Source organism: the organism of the source record quoted next, unplaced genomic scaffold, assembly GCF_019419815.1.
Source record: "Pyrus x bretschneideri cultivar Hongxiangsu unplaced genomic scaffold, Pyrus_bretschneideri_v1 Contig1, whole genome shotgun sequence".
NCBI classification, from domain to species: Eukaryota; Viridiplantae; Streptophyta; class Magnoliopsida; order Rosales; family Rosaceae; genus Pyrus; species Pyrus x bretschneideri.
The window spans coordinates 14,876,943-14,894,461 of NW_025999390.1; the positions used below are offsets into that span (position 1 = coordinate 14,876,943).

Here is a 17,519-nt window from a genome sequence, read left to right on the forward strand (position 1 = left end):
AATTCACTAGAAAATTCTTCCATACCACGTAACATTAAATACTATGAGTATTGGATGACTTGAATTGGTTTCGATTATTATTATTATTGTAGTCCCGTGAATTGAGGTTATCCAATACTCATAGCACCAAAGTGGAACTCGTTATATCAAGGCCGTCTTTTGAGATTTTGGGGGCCCTGTGTGAAATTTATAAAAGGGCTCATTCCTAAGATAGTTTTAGAAAAGTAGGACAATGTATTAATGCCAGAAACCAATCACTTGAATCAAAACAAATTTTAGCACTCACTTATTGCAAATTTACAAATGTCATTAATTATAAGTAAAAAGAGCTACAAATATAACATTCACTAAATGATCAAAAGCATTTCAATCTTCTACAACCAAACATGAAAAAAAAACTTCAAAACTCTAACTTTAAAGTTTCACTTGAATATATAACATTATTATATAATAAAATTGAAAAATATCTCTTTTTAGGATGTTACTATTGATACCTAAAATATCTCATTACACTCCAAATTTTTATATTTAGAATAGAAAAAATTTACTCTTTTAAGCAGTGCACAATGAGATTTTAAAGTGCTAACAAAAACAATTTTTAAATATAGAACATTATTGCATAATATTAGATGGCAAAAATTTGGGGCCCCTTAAAATTTGAAGCCCTGTACGACTACATCTTTCTCTCCCCCTCAACGCCCCTCTGCGTTATGTATAGAGATTTTGAGAGTTGAGGTTTTCCAATTCAGGGTTTGTTTCCAAGTGTAAAAATATTAGAGACTTTTTGTAAAAGCAAATGGCGGTTTCATTGGCATTCATAGTACCTGTGAGGTCTATTAGCCTACCATCTAGGCTAAACCCTAAGTCCCAAAAAATTGAGTCAGATTTAAACAAGTTAAAGACTTCGAAATTTTCAAGTTCTCTAGTGAGTGAGGATCTTCTGGTGGGCTTGTCTGGCCTAGCAGAGTTGTACAATTGCATCGAGGAACTTGTTCTTGTTAGCTACATTGTAATGTTTGGAAATCGAAAGAAAATCAAGAAGAAAGCTGAAGAGAAGAAAGATCAACACAGAGAGTTTTACAGAGAGATAGATTTAGAGAGAGAAATATGCTTTTGTATTGATTGATAGAATGAAGGTTACACAACTGTTTTTATAAGGGAGAGCCTAACTACTCTAACCAACTTACTAACTGTATTGCTAACTGGTATACTTAATACTCCCCCTCAATCTCAACTGGGGAAATCCAGTTTGAGATTGGAAGAACATCTACAATCACTGAACACAATGTTGAACCATCTGCAATCTTGCAATCCCACACCAAAGTCTCATGAGCAACTCTTTTGACACACCAAATTCCTTATCGAAAACCTTGGTCCCGCCAGCCACAGCCACTTCCAAAGCAGCAACCCTCTCTATGAACTTATCAACCTAGGCTATGATTCTAGCAATTGCATGAGAATCTTTTGACATCACATTGCTTTTGCCTTCAACCTGTCCATCATTGTTTAGCATCTCTTTGCTATTAACTCCAACTTCTCCAGCATTGATTGGCATCACTAAACTGCGCTATTTCATATTGGTTCTTTACAAAGAATTTCAGCCCCACAAATTGATGTCTACATCTCTTTAGCTATTGCAAACCAAATAGAAGTTTGCACCTTTTGCAGATACAATTTGTCCATCCAAAAAAAAAATTCAATATTCATCTGCCTCTCGCAGGAGTTTCAATCGAAGAACAGCCTCTTATAAAATTGTAACACACCCTCAGGCCGGTTATAACAACTTCTTGCGGGATTACCCTTCGTGGGATTTACCGTCAACAACTTTATTTAACATTGGCTTCGGCCTTTAAACAGAAAAATAACAAACTATAGTGTGGCATCGGCCTTAACTATAGCACCACGGGATCGCCCTTTGTGGATTTTACCAAAATACAACTACTCTTAACAGTGGCATCGACCTTCACAATTTCAACAACAGAAAATCAACATCTATGTAGGATTACCCTTCGTGGGATTTACCTACTTACATCATGGAATTACCCTTTGTGGGATTTACCGTTTACAACTTCATCAAACTTCATCGTATAACCGAACTTACTATAGATTCATGCTAACAATTGAGTTGGTTAGACTCGACATTATAGGCTGTAATAAGGAAAATACTGCACCACTCCTCAGTTAGCTGCTGAACAATCTTCTTAGACATTACAGTTCTGAATTTTGACACAAACCACAATCGGAACAACCACAAAATTGTACATACCAGAATGCAAGAATTCACACGCAATATTCCAAATATATCAAGAGTTGCAGAAAGATCAAACCCAATAACCTTGCAGACCATCAGTGAAGCAGAGAAAGAATTGGACACCACTATACAAATTGCACAATCCATCAATAACCAATATTCTTGAATCCAAATATCACAAACATAGAAATTAAGCAGAAGTGGCTGAAAAACTTAAACCTTCTCGAAAATTCTGAGCTTGGCATTTCGTCAAACACTTGGGCTGCACATAGGTCTAAACATTCTTCCATACCAGAGAACAGAGCACAGATCAAAATCCCAGAAAATAGAATTCAGAAAGCTGCACCACCAAGATGAATGAAGAAGCAGATAATCAATAGTGCAAAGAAAGCAAACTTTATTCTCAGTCACATCTTGTTTTCAAGCACCAAGAAATCAAAAGACCGACGGTGGAGCGAGATCTTTCAACTTTGGCCAATGAGACCAGAGAAGTTCTCAAATCGATGGCTAAAAACCATGTATAATCTGAGTATACAAACATTGCAGCATGTATGTTGCCACACCTCGCAGATGTCACATGTCACCATCCTCTGATTATTTGAGCTTGATTCTACAATCTCGAACCATGACTGCGGAGGTTCTCTCACAGCCCAACGACGTTAAGAAGTTGAGAATCTGACCCCTACAACTCCGGCTTTGACCAAATCCTTGACGTCATCGACAACCTACTCGCCGCCAACCGCCAAAACCCACCTGACTGGTACACCGTTCTTCAAAATCTCGACCCAGATCCGCAAACCCAACTCTCATCCAAACCCAGTTCAAGAAACTCAGGACTGAGTTCGCAAACCCAGCAAGAACTGGAAAAAAAAAAAATCAAAAGCAAAATCTACCTAGAAATTTGGAAAGAAAATAAGCTAGAAACAGAGGGAAATTAATGAGAAATGGAACCACCAGAATCAATGGCGTGAGCCTGGTGGCTCTGATACCATGTTAGCTACATTGTAATGTTTGGAAATCGAAAGAAAATCAAGAAGAAAGCTGAAGAGAAGAAAGATCAACACAGAGAGTTTTACAGAGAGATAGATTTAGAGAGAGAAATATGCTTTTGTATTGATTGATAGAATGAAGGTTACACAACTGTTTTTATAAGGGAGAGCCTAACTACTCTAACCAACTTACTAACTGTATTGCTAACTTGTATACTTAATAGTTCTCTCTCCAGTGACCCAACAAGCACTTCGCCACCAACAGTGCAAAGCAATTGTGGAAGAAGCACTTGACGGGTCAGTTGGGTTGCTAGACTCATGTGGTAGTGCAAGAGACATTCTCTTGACAATGAAGGAACATGTCCAGAACATCCAATCCGCATTGCGCAGGAGGACTGGAGATTCAAGCATCGAAACCACCGTTCATTCCTACATTTGCTTCCGCAAAAAGGCAAAGAAAAGCATTGCAAAGAGCCTCAGAGAGTTGAAGAAAATGGAAACAGATCTTGGGTCATTCCATCTCTTGGATTGTGACCACGGTGTACTATTAGTGCTTAAATTGTTAAGAGAGTTAAGTGATGTAACAATTTCCATATTTCAATCCCTCTTCATGTTTCTATCCACGCCGGTGGCTAGCACAACGGGTAGCAAATGGTCATTGGTGTCAAAGTTAATGGCGGCGAAATTTGCAGCAACAGAAAAAGGCCAAACGGTTTACAATGAAGTGGGAAGTGTTGATGTTGCTCTTTGCTCACTCCATGGAAATATCAGGAGTGATGCCAAGATTGATGTGCTGGTGGTTCAGTGGAGACTAGACACACTGGATTGCAGCATATCCAGCCTTGATGCTGGATTGGAAATATTCTTCAGATACCTATTGCGACATAGAGTGTCTCTACTCAAAGTCCTTACACCTTGAAGCTGTGTAAGTTATCTGTAAAGTTAGTCATGGCATCGACATTTACAGGATTGTACCATGTTCAAGAACCATTTTGTACAATTGTTCCAAAATTATGGAATTCAATACGTAATATTGATTATTCTTGTCAGCTTATTTTGTGTTTTTTGTAAGATTTGCACCAAGTACGTTCTCTATGAATATCGTAGATTTTGGATTCTAACACTTACAATTTACAAACAAATTAAAGTTAATTACTGAATGCAAATAATTTTTTTGGTTTGTTATAATGGAATTATGTAGGTATTGTGACTTATTAGATAAAAATTGAACTTCATTACCAGAAAATTAGATTGTCATCCTTAAATAAAATGACTTCCTTTATACAGTTTTGGTGTTAAATTAAATTTTGATATAGGTCCCTAGGTACAAACATAATAATGTACTTAATCAAATAGGACGCAAAAATAAAATCTAAAACATTACCTGGTTTAGTAAAACCTTATAACTCATTAATCGACCTACGAGGCCAGTTAGTTCTTTTTAGTAAAACTTTATAACTCATTTTACCTAAGGACGAAAATGTGCATGACCTTTCATTAATTAACCTACGGAGCCAATTAGCTCCTTTTAGTAAAACTTTATAACTCATTTTACCTAAGGACGAAAATGTGCATGACCTTTCATTAATCAACCTACGGAGCCGGTTAGCTACTGGTCATGCGATACCTGAGTATCCGAATATTTTCTGAATTTGAATTCTTAATTGATATAAAAAATTAAAAAAAATTAAAAAAATTAAACCAACAAAATGCCACAATCAATACACCAAACTTCACAAATATTGATCAAAATGCAATTTAGCTCAAAGTGATTGGACTTAAGAATATTGTCAAACCCAAAAACACTCGCCCCCCTGGCACCACCCCACCAAAAAAAAAAAAAAAAAAAAAAAAACCTAACGTGATGCATCCTATAAATTTGAATGATTGAGGAGTATATTTTATAGACATAGGTTTATGCCACCTATATATAATAAAAACTTTGATTCTTGCTGACTCAAGAAACCCTATGTGAATGCAAACAAGAGATAATCCACTATGCAAAAGAAAAATGCAAACATTATTGAGAGCACGTCGACTAATGAATAAGTGATTTATTCAAACATAAAGTTCTTATGGAGGTAGAATTTAGTATTAGTTTTTATTATTTCAACTCAGTATGATTAATGTGCTATTATCTTTCAAGTTTTTATTTATTAATATATAATTTAACATTGTATTCCAGTAGGCTGTTCAAGAACTCTAGCAATGGAAGATGGAAGTATATTATGGAAATGGAGGACATGATTGCAAGTTTGTCTCTTGAAGGACTTGGTGGCAAAAGGATTAAATTTTTATCCAAGCATGTGACATTAATAATAGGATTAGACAATGGAATGCGTGCTCAACGGCCCCCTTTTAAATAATAAGTAAACAAAAAGATTGAACGTATCATACTTCAACTTTTCCTTTGTACACCGATAGAGAAATGGTGGTGTTTGTCGCAACAAAGCTACAGAGGACATGGACGTCAATTGTTGCAGGGTGGCATTTGATAGTTGGCACCGAAGTCAGTGCCATTTGCCTACTATTATTTAAGCGAATGAAGAAGGTAGCTAGCATCTTTTACTTATTCCACACCATTAAACGTAGGGTGTCCTGTGCTAAAATTTCCATGGTTGCCAAGCTAAAAGGGTCAACTATCCAGCTGAGCCGTTGATCACCACATCATTTCATCGTCTGCATGACTATTAAACCTTGTGGCATGCGATCTAATTGGCCTTATGGGACGGCAAAATTCTACACTTGAATTTTTTTGGACGACGTGGACCTCCCCATGACTTCAAATTATGCATGGGATATACTGATATACTATAAATATTCTGCCAATACGCAGAGAATATTGGACGTATGAATATATAATACATTTTTTCTATATAATTAGTTGGTTTACATAAAAAAATTTTGGTTTAGTACTAATAACAGTACTCTCAACTAGCTAAAGGAAGATAAAATATCTGTAACAATATGGGGTTTTTCTATAACTATAGGAAGAAGAAATTCGTATATTTTAATTACAATATATGTGTTAAGCAGAGAATTAATGATGATAATTTAGGTACACTGCAAAGACAATGTACTGTGCTCCCTTAATATTGTGGTCGGGGGGAAGTTGAAATGTCTCTGTGAGTCTTCCCAGCCCCTGAAAATGATAGATAACCGTGACTTACCACCAGTTGACCCATTTTTTTTTTAAAAAAAAAAATATATATTACGAAGAACACCAAATTAAATTAATGCATGCAGAAAACTAGCTAAAGCAGACAAGAAGAATCATGTCCTCAGTGAATATTAATTTTATACAAAATGAGCATGTGGTTTTTATTAAGTTTTGGTCTGATGTGCAGAATCGAAGCTTTTCCAGAATTAAGCCGCCCATTCCTAAAACTTAATTCTGCATTCGATATGCATATGCTCATTTCCTCTTTCTTTTTCTTTTTTTTTACAAACCATATTGGTTGGTTTATTTATTCTATATTGAGCACCCTCCTATGGTTTGGGAGAAAAATATCAATTTAATGATAATGATATATATAACTTTTAAGAAGGAAGAGAGAACATTTTATATAGCTTTTATCTTATCTGAGGGGATGGAGATAATATTTGTAAATTAATTTACTATTATACGTGTGAGGCAGAGAATTCATGATTTTTTTTTTTTTTTTTTTTTTACAATACAGTGTACAGTGCGAAGACAATGTACTGCGCTCCAGTAATGTTACACAGCAAATTAATGCATGCACAAAACCAGCTAAAGGAGACAACAAGAATCATGTCACGATGGATACATAAATGTTTTGTGTGTGTGTGTGTGTGTGTGTGTGTATTACACATAAAAGGAGCACGTGATCGGTGCTCAGAATTGTAGTTTTTTTCCAGCATTAAGCTGCCGCAGCTGAAATATAATTTGTGTATTAATTTGTTTCATGCATGATAATGTAAAGCTGATCCATCATCAATTTCCAATGCAGGAATGTGTTGTATACATACAGAAGGATAGAAGAAACATATACTGCCTTAATGCCTCCTTGTCTCCAAGATTACACCAACACCACCATAACGATACATACATATATAGTTCTATTTATAATTCAGTGCCACACTGCAATTCATAGTTAAAGAACAGGCAATTTGCCAATTTGGAAGTAAAAAAAATATATATATATATATATAATTATACAACCTCGACCTTAATATTATGAGATTATGATCTATTCCTAGCCTCTTCAATTATGATATATTCATGATCTGTAATAGCAGGGGTAGCGCCTAGCTAGTGCATGAAATGTTGAACAAGCTCTATGGCTGAGTTGCCAAAAAAATTAGGGGATTTTGTCGATCTTATTAATGAGACATTCTCGGCTCTTCTTCTCAGTTTATAATTTTAATTAAATTAGTCATGACCCCTTGGGTTCTCAGAAGCAAACACAGACACACTCACGGATCAACTGCAAAATTAACTCTAGCTCGAAAACCACTGCATCAGACCGAGATATATGCATATGAGAAACATTAATTTGTACATCAGACACGTGTATAAAAGGAACATTAACTTCAGCTAGTAACCGATCCATCACATTGGTTGACACTTAAGAGGGATATGGAAATATCAATGATGAACTCATCGATCATCATGCATGATGTTGGGAATATGCAACATAAACAAGGGCAGAAGAGTAACGTTGTAAGGGCTGATGAAGACAGTACCCGCTGTTCACGTTTCCAAGAATATGCAATGCATCACGGCAGATATAAATTATTATCAAGTATATTATGTAATACATTACTTCATCAAATAACTCATGCCCCATTGGGACTAAAGAAAGTGTTTCATTTGTCTTTTTTGTTGGCCAAGAAGGTTGCGGGGGCCAGCATCAGAAAGTAATAGGATGATGACATCCCATTAGTTATCTGATCGATGCCCTTTCATATGTATGAAAGAAAGCTATAGGATGTTCTTCAAAAAAAAAAAGAAAGCTATAGGATATTGATGACATCCCTAGCTTTCTGATGCCTCTTCATGTGTATGAAAGAGCTTAGGTGAAGTCTTTGCAAGAGATTAGGTGAAGTCCTTAAAAGAGCTTAGGTAAAGTCTTTAAAGCTCCTCAAGCAGTGAAAAAGACGTAAATAATATAAAATTATAATAAATATAAGGTTCGATTTGTAACAAAAAAATTTAAAAATTGCAAAAACAAAGCCACGCTTCCCCTCAGTTCGCGCTGATCTAATTAACTAATAGATTTCAGTTAAAAAAATGAACTGTATCCAAGAATGGTTTTCCTTCTGCTATGTCAGAGGTATATATCATCAGTGTAAATGAATGATATAGGAAATCTTTAAGGGAATAGATTTTTATTTTTTTTTTTATAAAAATAAGGATTAATTGTGGGGTTCACACTACATTGAAGTTTAACAATCCAAATCGTTTATTTTTCAAGTTGCACCTCATAGATCATCTTGCAAAATATTAGCTAAATTGGAAATGTTTAAGATATCTAAATGGGTTAAAAGAAATTAATGAATACTTTGTTATATAAGAAACAACGAAATTTTATTTTGATAATTAAATAGACAAATGGTTTCGAACTGAATTGAATTTTTACAAAGATGATTTATGAATCGAGACTTACAAAATAAACGGTTCGAATTGTTGAAGTTCAATGTAGAGTGAACCCCACACTTAATTTCCATTTTTTGAAAAAAAATGGAGATCCCTTTGCACAAAGGGGTAAAAGAAATCATAAGTTGAATAATATGATTTAATTCAAGCTGGTGCTACTTCCATTAGTAACGACATTTAACTCATAATATATTTAAACAGAGATTATAAACACTATTTATGACTACAACAGAAGTATTTATATTTAAATTTTATTAGAATAATATATATGTTAACAAACGAATGTCATTCTCACCTCAAATCTAACTTTCATTTTACCCTGGGGAAAAATGATACTTGACATTCTGAATTTTATGAGTTATCAAATCTATTCTTTTCTGAACACACAACGGGCTCTAAATAATACTCTAAATGGGATCAAATAATCAACCAAATAATTCCATATGTACTATATATAGTTATAAGCATTTCCTGATGGTTCAAAACCTAGCTAATATCGTATTGTCATTTTTACTAGGGATGTAACTCGGGCAGGTTGGGCAGGTTGGAAGGTCAACCCAACCCTTATCCAACTTTTACAATTTGGGCTCGGGTTCGGGTTGGGTTTTAATCGGGTTTGGGTTGGACATGGATGGATTCGGGTTGCTCAACTTTTTCAAAATTAAAATTCAATCCCGCCAATTGTATCTGTTATAAAGTTAAACTAAATATGAATGTTCAACCATGCATAGTTTGAATTAAAATACAAGAAATACCAAAGCTAGTACCAAAAGAAAAGAAAAAAAGAAAGAAAGAGAGGAACACTTCATTGTCCAAAGCTAGAATCAAGTCTCTATAGAGCATGAGACCCCAGTGCCAAAATAATTGTGTAGAAAAAATCACCATCACTCATTTTCATCCAGCATCGGAAGAAAAATAACAACTTAGGGTTTATATGCCTTGCCTTGAATGAAAAATTACTAAAAGTGTACTGCACGTCAACGATTGGAGCATCAAAGTCCACCAAACTACCACATTCATCTCCCTGAATCAGACGTACAATAGTCAGGTAGCTAAAATAATAATCCCACTGGAATGAACTAGGGTCAAATTTGGATCAAATGGATGATTGTGCCACTAAACATTTATGTATTCAATGTCAGATTGTGGGCAGATTTCGGGTACAATTCAGATCTTTGGTACATCCTTCTGGTCCATATAATTCCATATCAACTTGGAAGTAGTAAGAGTTATGGGTGATCCTAACAGCTCTATGTGCCACATCAATGAACGGGTTCGGGTTAATTCGGGCGGGCAAATGATCAATCCTACCCAACCCAATCAATGAAGGGTTGAAATCGGGTTGGGTTCGAGCGGGTTATAACTAAAAAAAAACCCGCTTGTTCGGGTTTAAAGTCGGGCTGGGTTCGGGTTGACCCAACCAAAGTTGCACCCTTAATTTTTACAATGGTATTTTATATTTTGAACTTCTTCTTAGAGCTCATTAATAATAATTTCGTTTTTAGTTTTTGATTTTTATGTTTTGAGATAGGAGAAAGTATAAGAGAAATGAGGAATGAGTTAAGGAAGAGGGAGTTATTGGGAGGGAAGAGGAAGAAATGAATGAGAATCTATGATAACTGAAACTTGTAAGTAAAAACAAATTAAAATTGTTTTTGGATATTGGATTTTGGTTTTTAGGTTCATTTTTATTTCATTCTATCGACATTTCTTTCACATTTCTTTTACCATGCTTCCTCCACCCACCTTCATTCTTCCTTTCTTTCACCTAGTTTCTTCTATTTATTACCCAAAAAACAAAAAATTAAAATTAAAAAAGAAATAATTATGAAAAAGGTAATGCTAGATGAACAAAATTTTGTAAACTAAATAATATGGTTGTTGATTATTGAATTATTAATTAAGTATCGACTAACGTTATTATGTCCTATTGGTAACCTATTGTTTGGTCTGAAAATTTGGTTTAAAAATTTAGCTTCCCTAACATTATCTTTATGAAAGACACTCAATTATGTAAAGCTAGCTCTAGGTACACTCCACACTTTACTCAATACACTGAAGATTTCATACTAAATGTCCTCATCATTTACCCATTCTAAATAAAGGATAAATCCAAACGAGAGATCAAGGTAAGAGCACGTATCTGTCCACCAAAGTTAATTTCAATAGGAAAATACTACTCCAAGTCTCCAATAATTTAATGAAATGACACAAATCAGAGAGCCATGCAGAGATGATCACATGTCTATCTTAAAGTTCAAAAAAAATCGATGTGAAAATTTCAAGAGGAAATCTATTTTTTCTGGGACTCCTAGAGATTCTATGATCAGGACCGTCCATTGTATATTGTGCAATCAAAAATCATTTTAAAATTTAAAATTTAAAATTAAATATAAATAGTACCTAACGAAAACTGACCGCACGATTTATGATAGACAGTCTCGTTCACGGGATTCCTAGAATTCCAAAAAAGAGGATCCAACGAGGTTCCTTTTCCTATTTCAATGATTCGGTGGTGAGATGACTCAAATGATAAAACCAAATAGAGGGCACCACTTGCCTTAGAGCAACACGTGTCCGCGTAAGCAGCAACATACGTTTCATAAACATTTTGAGTACCTTAAACTAAAGGGAAATTTTATTTAAACCCATGCAATCTCTTTTTACACCCAACTTAAAATTTTGAATGCTAATTGTCTATTTTACCCTATTGCATAATTACTATTAAGTACAAAATAAAATTAATAATAAAACTCAAATTTATCAATAAACCCAAACACTATAATTAAACCCTACGATCATTTTTTGTTTATCCTACGTTCATTCTGACTAAAACTCTAATAGCTCTCATAGAGAAAAATAAATTTTTCTATTGATGGATGATGATTTTGAAGTTTTGAATGTAGTCACTAATGATGTTGTGGATCTTGAAGATGATTAAAACATGGTTTTCCTTCTTGTAAAGACTATTGGTAAACTCTATTCTCCATTTGAGATTAAAACCTAGCTAATATCGTATCGTCATTTTTACAATGGTATTTTTACATTTCGAACTTCTTCTTAGAGCTCATTAATAATAATTCCGTTTTTCAGTTTTTGATTTTTGTGTTTTGAGATAGGAGAAAGTATAAGAGAAATAAGGTGAGTTAAGGAAGAGGGAGTTATTGGGAGGGAAGAGGAAGAAATGAATGAGAATCTATGATAAGTGATAACTGAAACTTGTAAGTAAAAACAAATTAAAATTGTTTTTGGAATTTGGTTTTTAGGTTCATTTTATTTCATTCTGTCGACATTTCCTTCACATTTCTTTTACCATGCTTCCTCCACCCACCTTCCTTCTTCCTTTCTTTCACCTATTTTCTTCTATTTGTTACCCAAAAAACAAAAAACAAAAACAAAAAAAGAAATAATTATGAAAAAGGTAATGCTACAGGAACCAAATTTTATTAACTAAATAATATAGTTATTAATGATTGAATTATTAATTAAATGTCGATTAATGTGCTTATGTCCTATTAGTGACCTATTGTTTGGTCTGAAATTTTGGTTTAAAATTTTGATTTCCCTAACATTATCTTTATAAACAACACTCAATTATGTAAAGTAGCTCTAGGTTACATTCCACAATTTACTAAATACACTGAAGATTTCATACTAAATGTCCTCATCATTCACCCATAATTCTAAATAAAGGATAAATCCAAATGAGAGATCAAGGTAAGAGCACGTACCTGTCCACTGCATAGTTAATTTCAATAGGAAAATACTACTCCAAGTCTCCAATCATTTAATGAAATGACACAAATCAGAGAGCCATGCAGAGATGACCATCTGTCTATCTTAAAGTTAAAAAAAATCGATGTGTAACCCTAAGAAACATCAATAATTTGGTGAGATGACACAAATCTCTTACAAAGTTAAAATTTCAAGAGGAAATCTAATTCAATGATTCGGTGGTGAGATGACTCAAATGAGAGAACCAAACAGAGGGCACCACTTGTATTTGAGCAACACGTGTCCAAGTAAGCAGCAACATACGTTTCATAAACATTTTGAGTATCTTAAACAAAATTAAAATAAAAAATACATTGCAAATTTAAACGGAGGCATGAATACTACAAACCATTCGTGCGCACAATTTAATACTGGCTACAATATTATGATGTTGATCTTAGCATTCTAACCACCATGAATAGTACGTGGTGTGTGTAATATGTTACATTTCTTAATCCCTCTAGATCTGGATCTCAATCTCTTTGTTAAGCATTTTGTTTAATACAATTTCGGTGTTGAAGCATCTCCAAAATTGAGACAACCCAGACAAGACAAGGCCAGCTATTGGAGGATTGGTCTGCCACAATTCAATAAATTAAAAATGAAGGCTAATGTGGCACTTGGGGAGGCAAAGTTGGTGATGACTCTTGAAGTTTTGCCATAACAATTGAAACCTAAAGAAATTGCAAATTATTGAAGCAATAATGTTACCTAAAAAAGTGACAACATAACCAAAACTCGAGGCCTGCCCACTCTGGCTCCACATGCTCTCCATATTGAATTCAGAAGTCTTGTCTCTCTCACCTTATTCCATCTATATAGGCATTCTCAAGAGATGGTGAAACCAGACGCCTCAAACTTGAGATCTTTGAAAAACAAAGAACAACCTCATCAACTTTGAGCTTTTTGTCAAACACAAATTAAAACCCTAAACCATGGCTGCCAAGCACAATGTAATCAGATCAATCAGCTTGCTCTCAAGGTCGCACCCCACCACTATTAGAGTTGAAGAGGAGCTCAGCAAGCTCCAAGCATCTTCATCTTGTGCTTCAACTTCAAACTCAATCTGCAAATCTCTATATGGTCTAGAGGAGTTGTATGAGTGTGTGGACGATCTTTTACAGATGGCATCAACCCAACAGCTCCTTTCACAACATCAACAGCAGAAATGCATGGATGATTTGTTGGATGGATCAGTGAAGCTCTTGGACATATGTGGTATCACAAGAGATACCATTTCAACAATCAAGGAACATGTTAGAGCTCTTCAATCTGCTCTTAGGAGGAGAAAAGTAGACTCAAGCCGTGAAAGCTGCATTGCCAATTACACTTGTTTCAGAAAGAAGATGAAGAAGGATGCCAAGAAATTGATCACATCTTTGAAGCAAGTAGATAACAAAATTGAAGCATCACAACTTTTAGAGCAAGACCACCATCTCACCGCTGTAATTCGAGTTCTTAGAGAAGTTTGTGTCGAGAACATGTCTATCTTCCAATCCCTCTTGGTCTTTTTAGCTGTTCCTGTTTCAAAGCCAAAGGCAAACAAGTGGTCTTTGGTATCAAAGTTCATGCACAAGGGAGTGATAGAATGTGAAGATCAGAACGAAGACATTATTGGCCATGAGTTGGATGGTGTTGATACTGCTCTCTACTCTCTATCCAAATCTTCTTCAGCTGATGTTGAGAAGGTACAAAGTGCACAAAAAAGATTGGAGGCTTTGGAAATCATCATTGAAGGCCTTGAGAATGGTTTGGACAGCGTTTTCAGGCGCTTGATTAAAACAAGAGCTTCTCTTTTGAACATAATCTCCCAATGATGTGCTCTCAAAGGCCACGTTCATTTATCCCAAAATCCTCCAAGGCATATCCACATTTTATTAGGATCCCTTTGGGATTATAATTTTTTTGATACATATGTATATGTATATATGTAGTTGCACAATGAAATACAGTTGAAACCCAAGTTCTTAATCTTATCATGATATTTGTTTTTTGTCTTTTATCTTTTAATTGTTATGTACATGCAAGGCCATCAAACTCTAAAAAACTAACACATGCAAGGCTAATGAAACTTGTACGGAGAAATAATTTGATTTTTAAGGAACACTAAGAAGATCAATGGATAAACGTGATTAGAACACCTACAAACAATATACATGCTTTCACTAGTGGGCAAAAGCTTGTTGATCTTGTTAGTTTTGGCATTAGTATCTGTTGAACATTATTCACTTCATCTAAGAGTTCACTATGCTTTTTCATATTTATGTGTAAATATTACGTACGGAAGCCCAAATAAGTTTTGAGTACCCTTCACTACTAAATCTCTTTATTGGTTTCATCAAATTAAAATTGAAGAATTAGATTCTTTTTTCTTAGCATATTGTTATTCACACACATTTTTTTACTTCTCACAGACCTTTGTTAATTTTTTTACCCTTGTTAATTTTTGTTCATTGATCTTCTTCAATTTATTCGATCCAACAGCCAGAAATTGAGAAGAGTATGTCATGTGTGAGAAGTAAAAATGGATGTGTAAATAACACCACCCTCTAGTTAATGGACTAGGATTCTCTCCCCTCATCTTTCCATTCCCTTCTCTCATATTCTCTATTTTGCTTTTCTCTTTTTTATAAAAAAATAATATAAGATATTGACGTGACTTAACCGTGACCGTTCAAATAGGAAATGAGGGAAGAGGTGAGTAAAAAAGAAAGGAGAGAATCCTACTTCTTACTTAATTCCCACACCACTTTTCTCCCCGAGAAAGTACATTCATTGATGGTTTGTGTTTCTTTCAGAATTACACCTCTCTCTAGGCAATGAATCTACAAAGACAAATAAAACTTATGTTTTAGAGAGGATATCAGATATCATGGATCTAAAAAATAGTTTATATCGTTTAATGAAAGAATGAGGCATCAAAACTGATCCACGTACTACCCAATTACCTATCCAAACATCAGATTAAATTTCTAATTGAAACCACTCATTCTCTTTATTATTATTTAAAGATATGCAAAACATCATTCAATCATATTCTGTGTCACATTAATGACGGTTTTGATACACGTACATATATATATTATTATGGTTACTGGTTATGAAGGATGTGTAGTTAGTGATGAAAATGATGAACTCATCAATCATCGTGCATTAATCACAAGCCATACAAATTAAAGGACAACAGAATAAAACAGAACAGATTCAGTAATGGCTGTAATGCGCTAATGTTTGTTCTTATTATTATGCAGCAATGCATCATGATGAATGCAAATATTTAGGGAAAATTATATTTTACCCATTCAGTAGGGTCAATTTCAATTCCTTATAATATCTTTAAAACATTTTAATTTCATACATTTACTTATCATTTTATTTCAATTTCATACATCCATTAGAAAATCCGTTAACGGATGATGTGGCAAATATGGGATCCACATTTGTGCCATAGCTGCCAAATTTATGCCACGTGACAAAATAATAATTTTTTTTATGCATTTAAAATATAATAATATTTATCCTAATTATAAAAAAAAAAAATAAAAATAAAATAAAAATAAAAAAAACCAAAAACCAAACAAACCCAGAACCCCCCGACCCTCCCCCTTCCCTGCAACCCAAACACCCCATCCCACCCCACCCTCACCTCCCCCGCAACCCCCCACCCCACCCCCACCTTCCCGGAGACCGCCGCCACGCCCAAAAATCCCACCCGGGCCACCCCCTCCGTTTAAGCTCCTGCGTTTTCTGTGGGAGCGAAGACGCCAGCGAGCGTCTCTACGAATCGATCGGCGATAGGAAGAGGAAGAAGAAGAGAGAGGAGTGCATGAGATTAGGGTTAGGGTTTGAGGACTCATCTCCTAGAGAGAGAGAAGCAATCAGAAATGCTGAGTGAGGAGAGGACTGAGAAAGGGATTTTTGGGAAGGGAGGTCAAGAGAGTGGAGAGCGAGGTGGGTCGCGGGGGGTGAAGGTTTCTGGGTTTGTTTGCAGGAGTGGGGGGTTGCAGGGAGGTTTGAGTTTGAGTTTTTTTTTTTTTTTTTTAAGGGTAAATTATTATAATATTTTAAATGAATAAAAAATTATGTTTCACGTGGCACAAATTTAGCAGCTACGTGGCACAAATGTGGCCGCCACGTCAGCTCTTAATGGATCAATGGATAGAAAATGTAACGAATGTACTATATTGAAATAAAATAGTATGTGAGGTATGAAAATGAAATGTTTTGAATTTATTATATAAGATTGTAATAGACTTCAAACCTAAGGTGGTATATTTATAATCAAAATTTAAATACAACTCCCAATAGGATTAAAGATTGTTCTTTTTTTGTGGGCCAATATCCGAGAGGTGAGAGAAGCTTGGGAAAATTATGCAAAGTTAATTTCAATAGGAAAAATTACTCAATGTCTCCAATGATTTTTCCGACCTAAGGAAAGGGACTCTCCAATAATTAGGTGATGTGACTCAACTGAGAGAGCCAAACAAAGTTTGCCACCTGCCCATTCTAAAGGTAAACTTTTATGAGGGAATATACATCAATAATTTGGTGAGATAACTCAAATGTGAGAACCAAGCAGAGAGCACCACATGTCTCCAAGGTCCACACGTCGACTTCTAGTTTGGTCATGACTTTATACACACATGAAACGTTTACCAAAATATAATAGTCACGAATAGTACAAGTAACTCGTGCATACAATAATATGTTACATATCTTATCTTATTTATATATCTACGCATTTTGGCGTTGGATCTTCTCCAAAATTGAGTAAATCTAGACAAAGCCAAAGGTTGGAGGACCGGCCTGCCACGGTTCAATAAATGAAAAGTGAAGGGCAATGTGGCACAAGGGAAGGCAAAGTTGGTGATGGCCCGTGAGGCTT

General features: G+C 34.9%; 2 protein-coding genes across 2 annotated transcripts; both read left to right on the forward strand.

The window, feature by feature from the left end:
- Positions 1–796: 796 nt before the first annotated feature.
- LOC103929626 lies at positions 797–4,159 on the forward strand. The gene is made up of 2 exons (XM_048580283.1): positions 797–1,115; positions 3,465–4,159. Exons 1-2 carry the CDS (start codon positions 797–799, stop codon positions 4,157–4,159), a joined length of 1,014 nt encoding a protein of 337 aa, XP_048436240.1.
- Positions 4,160–13,569: 9,410 nt separating this feature from the next.
- LOC108865734 lies at positions 13,570–14,451 on the forward strand. The gene has a single exon (XM_018643088.2). The coding sequence runs from the start codon at positions 13,570–13,572 to the stop codon at positions 14,449–14,451; it is 882 nt and encodes a 293-aa protein (XP_018498604.2).
- Positions 14,452–17,519: the final 3,068 nt, after the last annotated feature.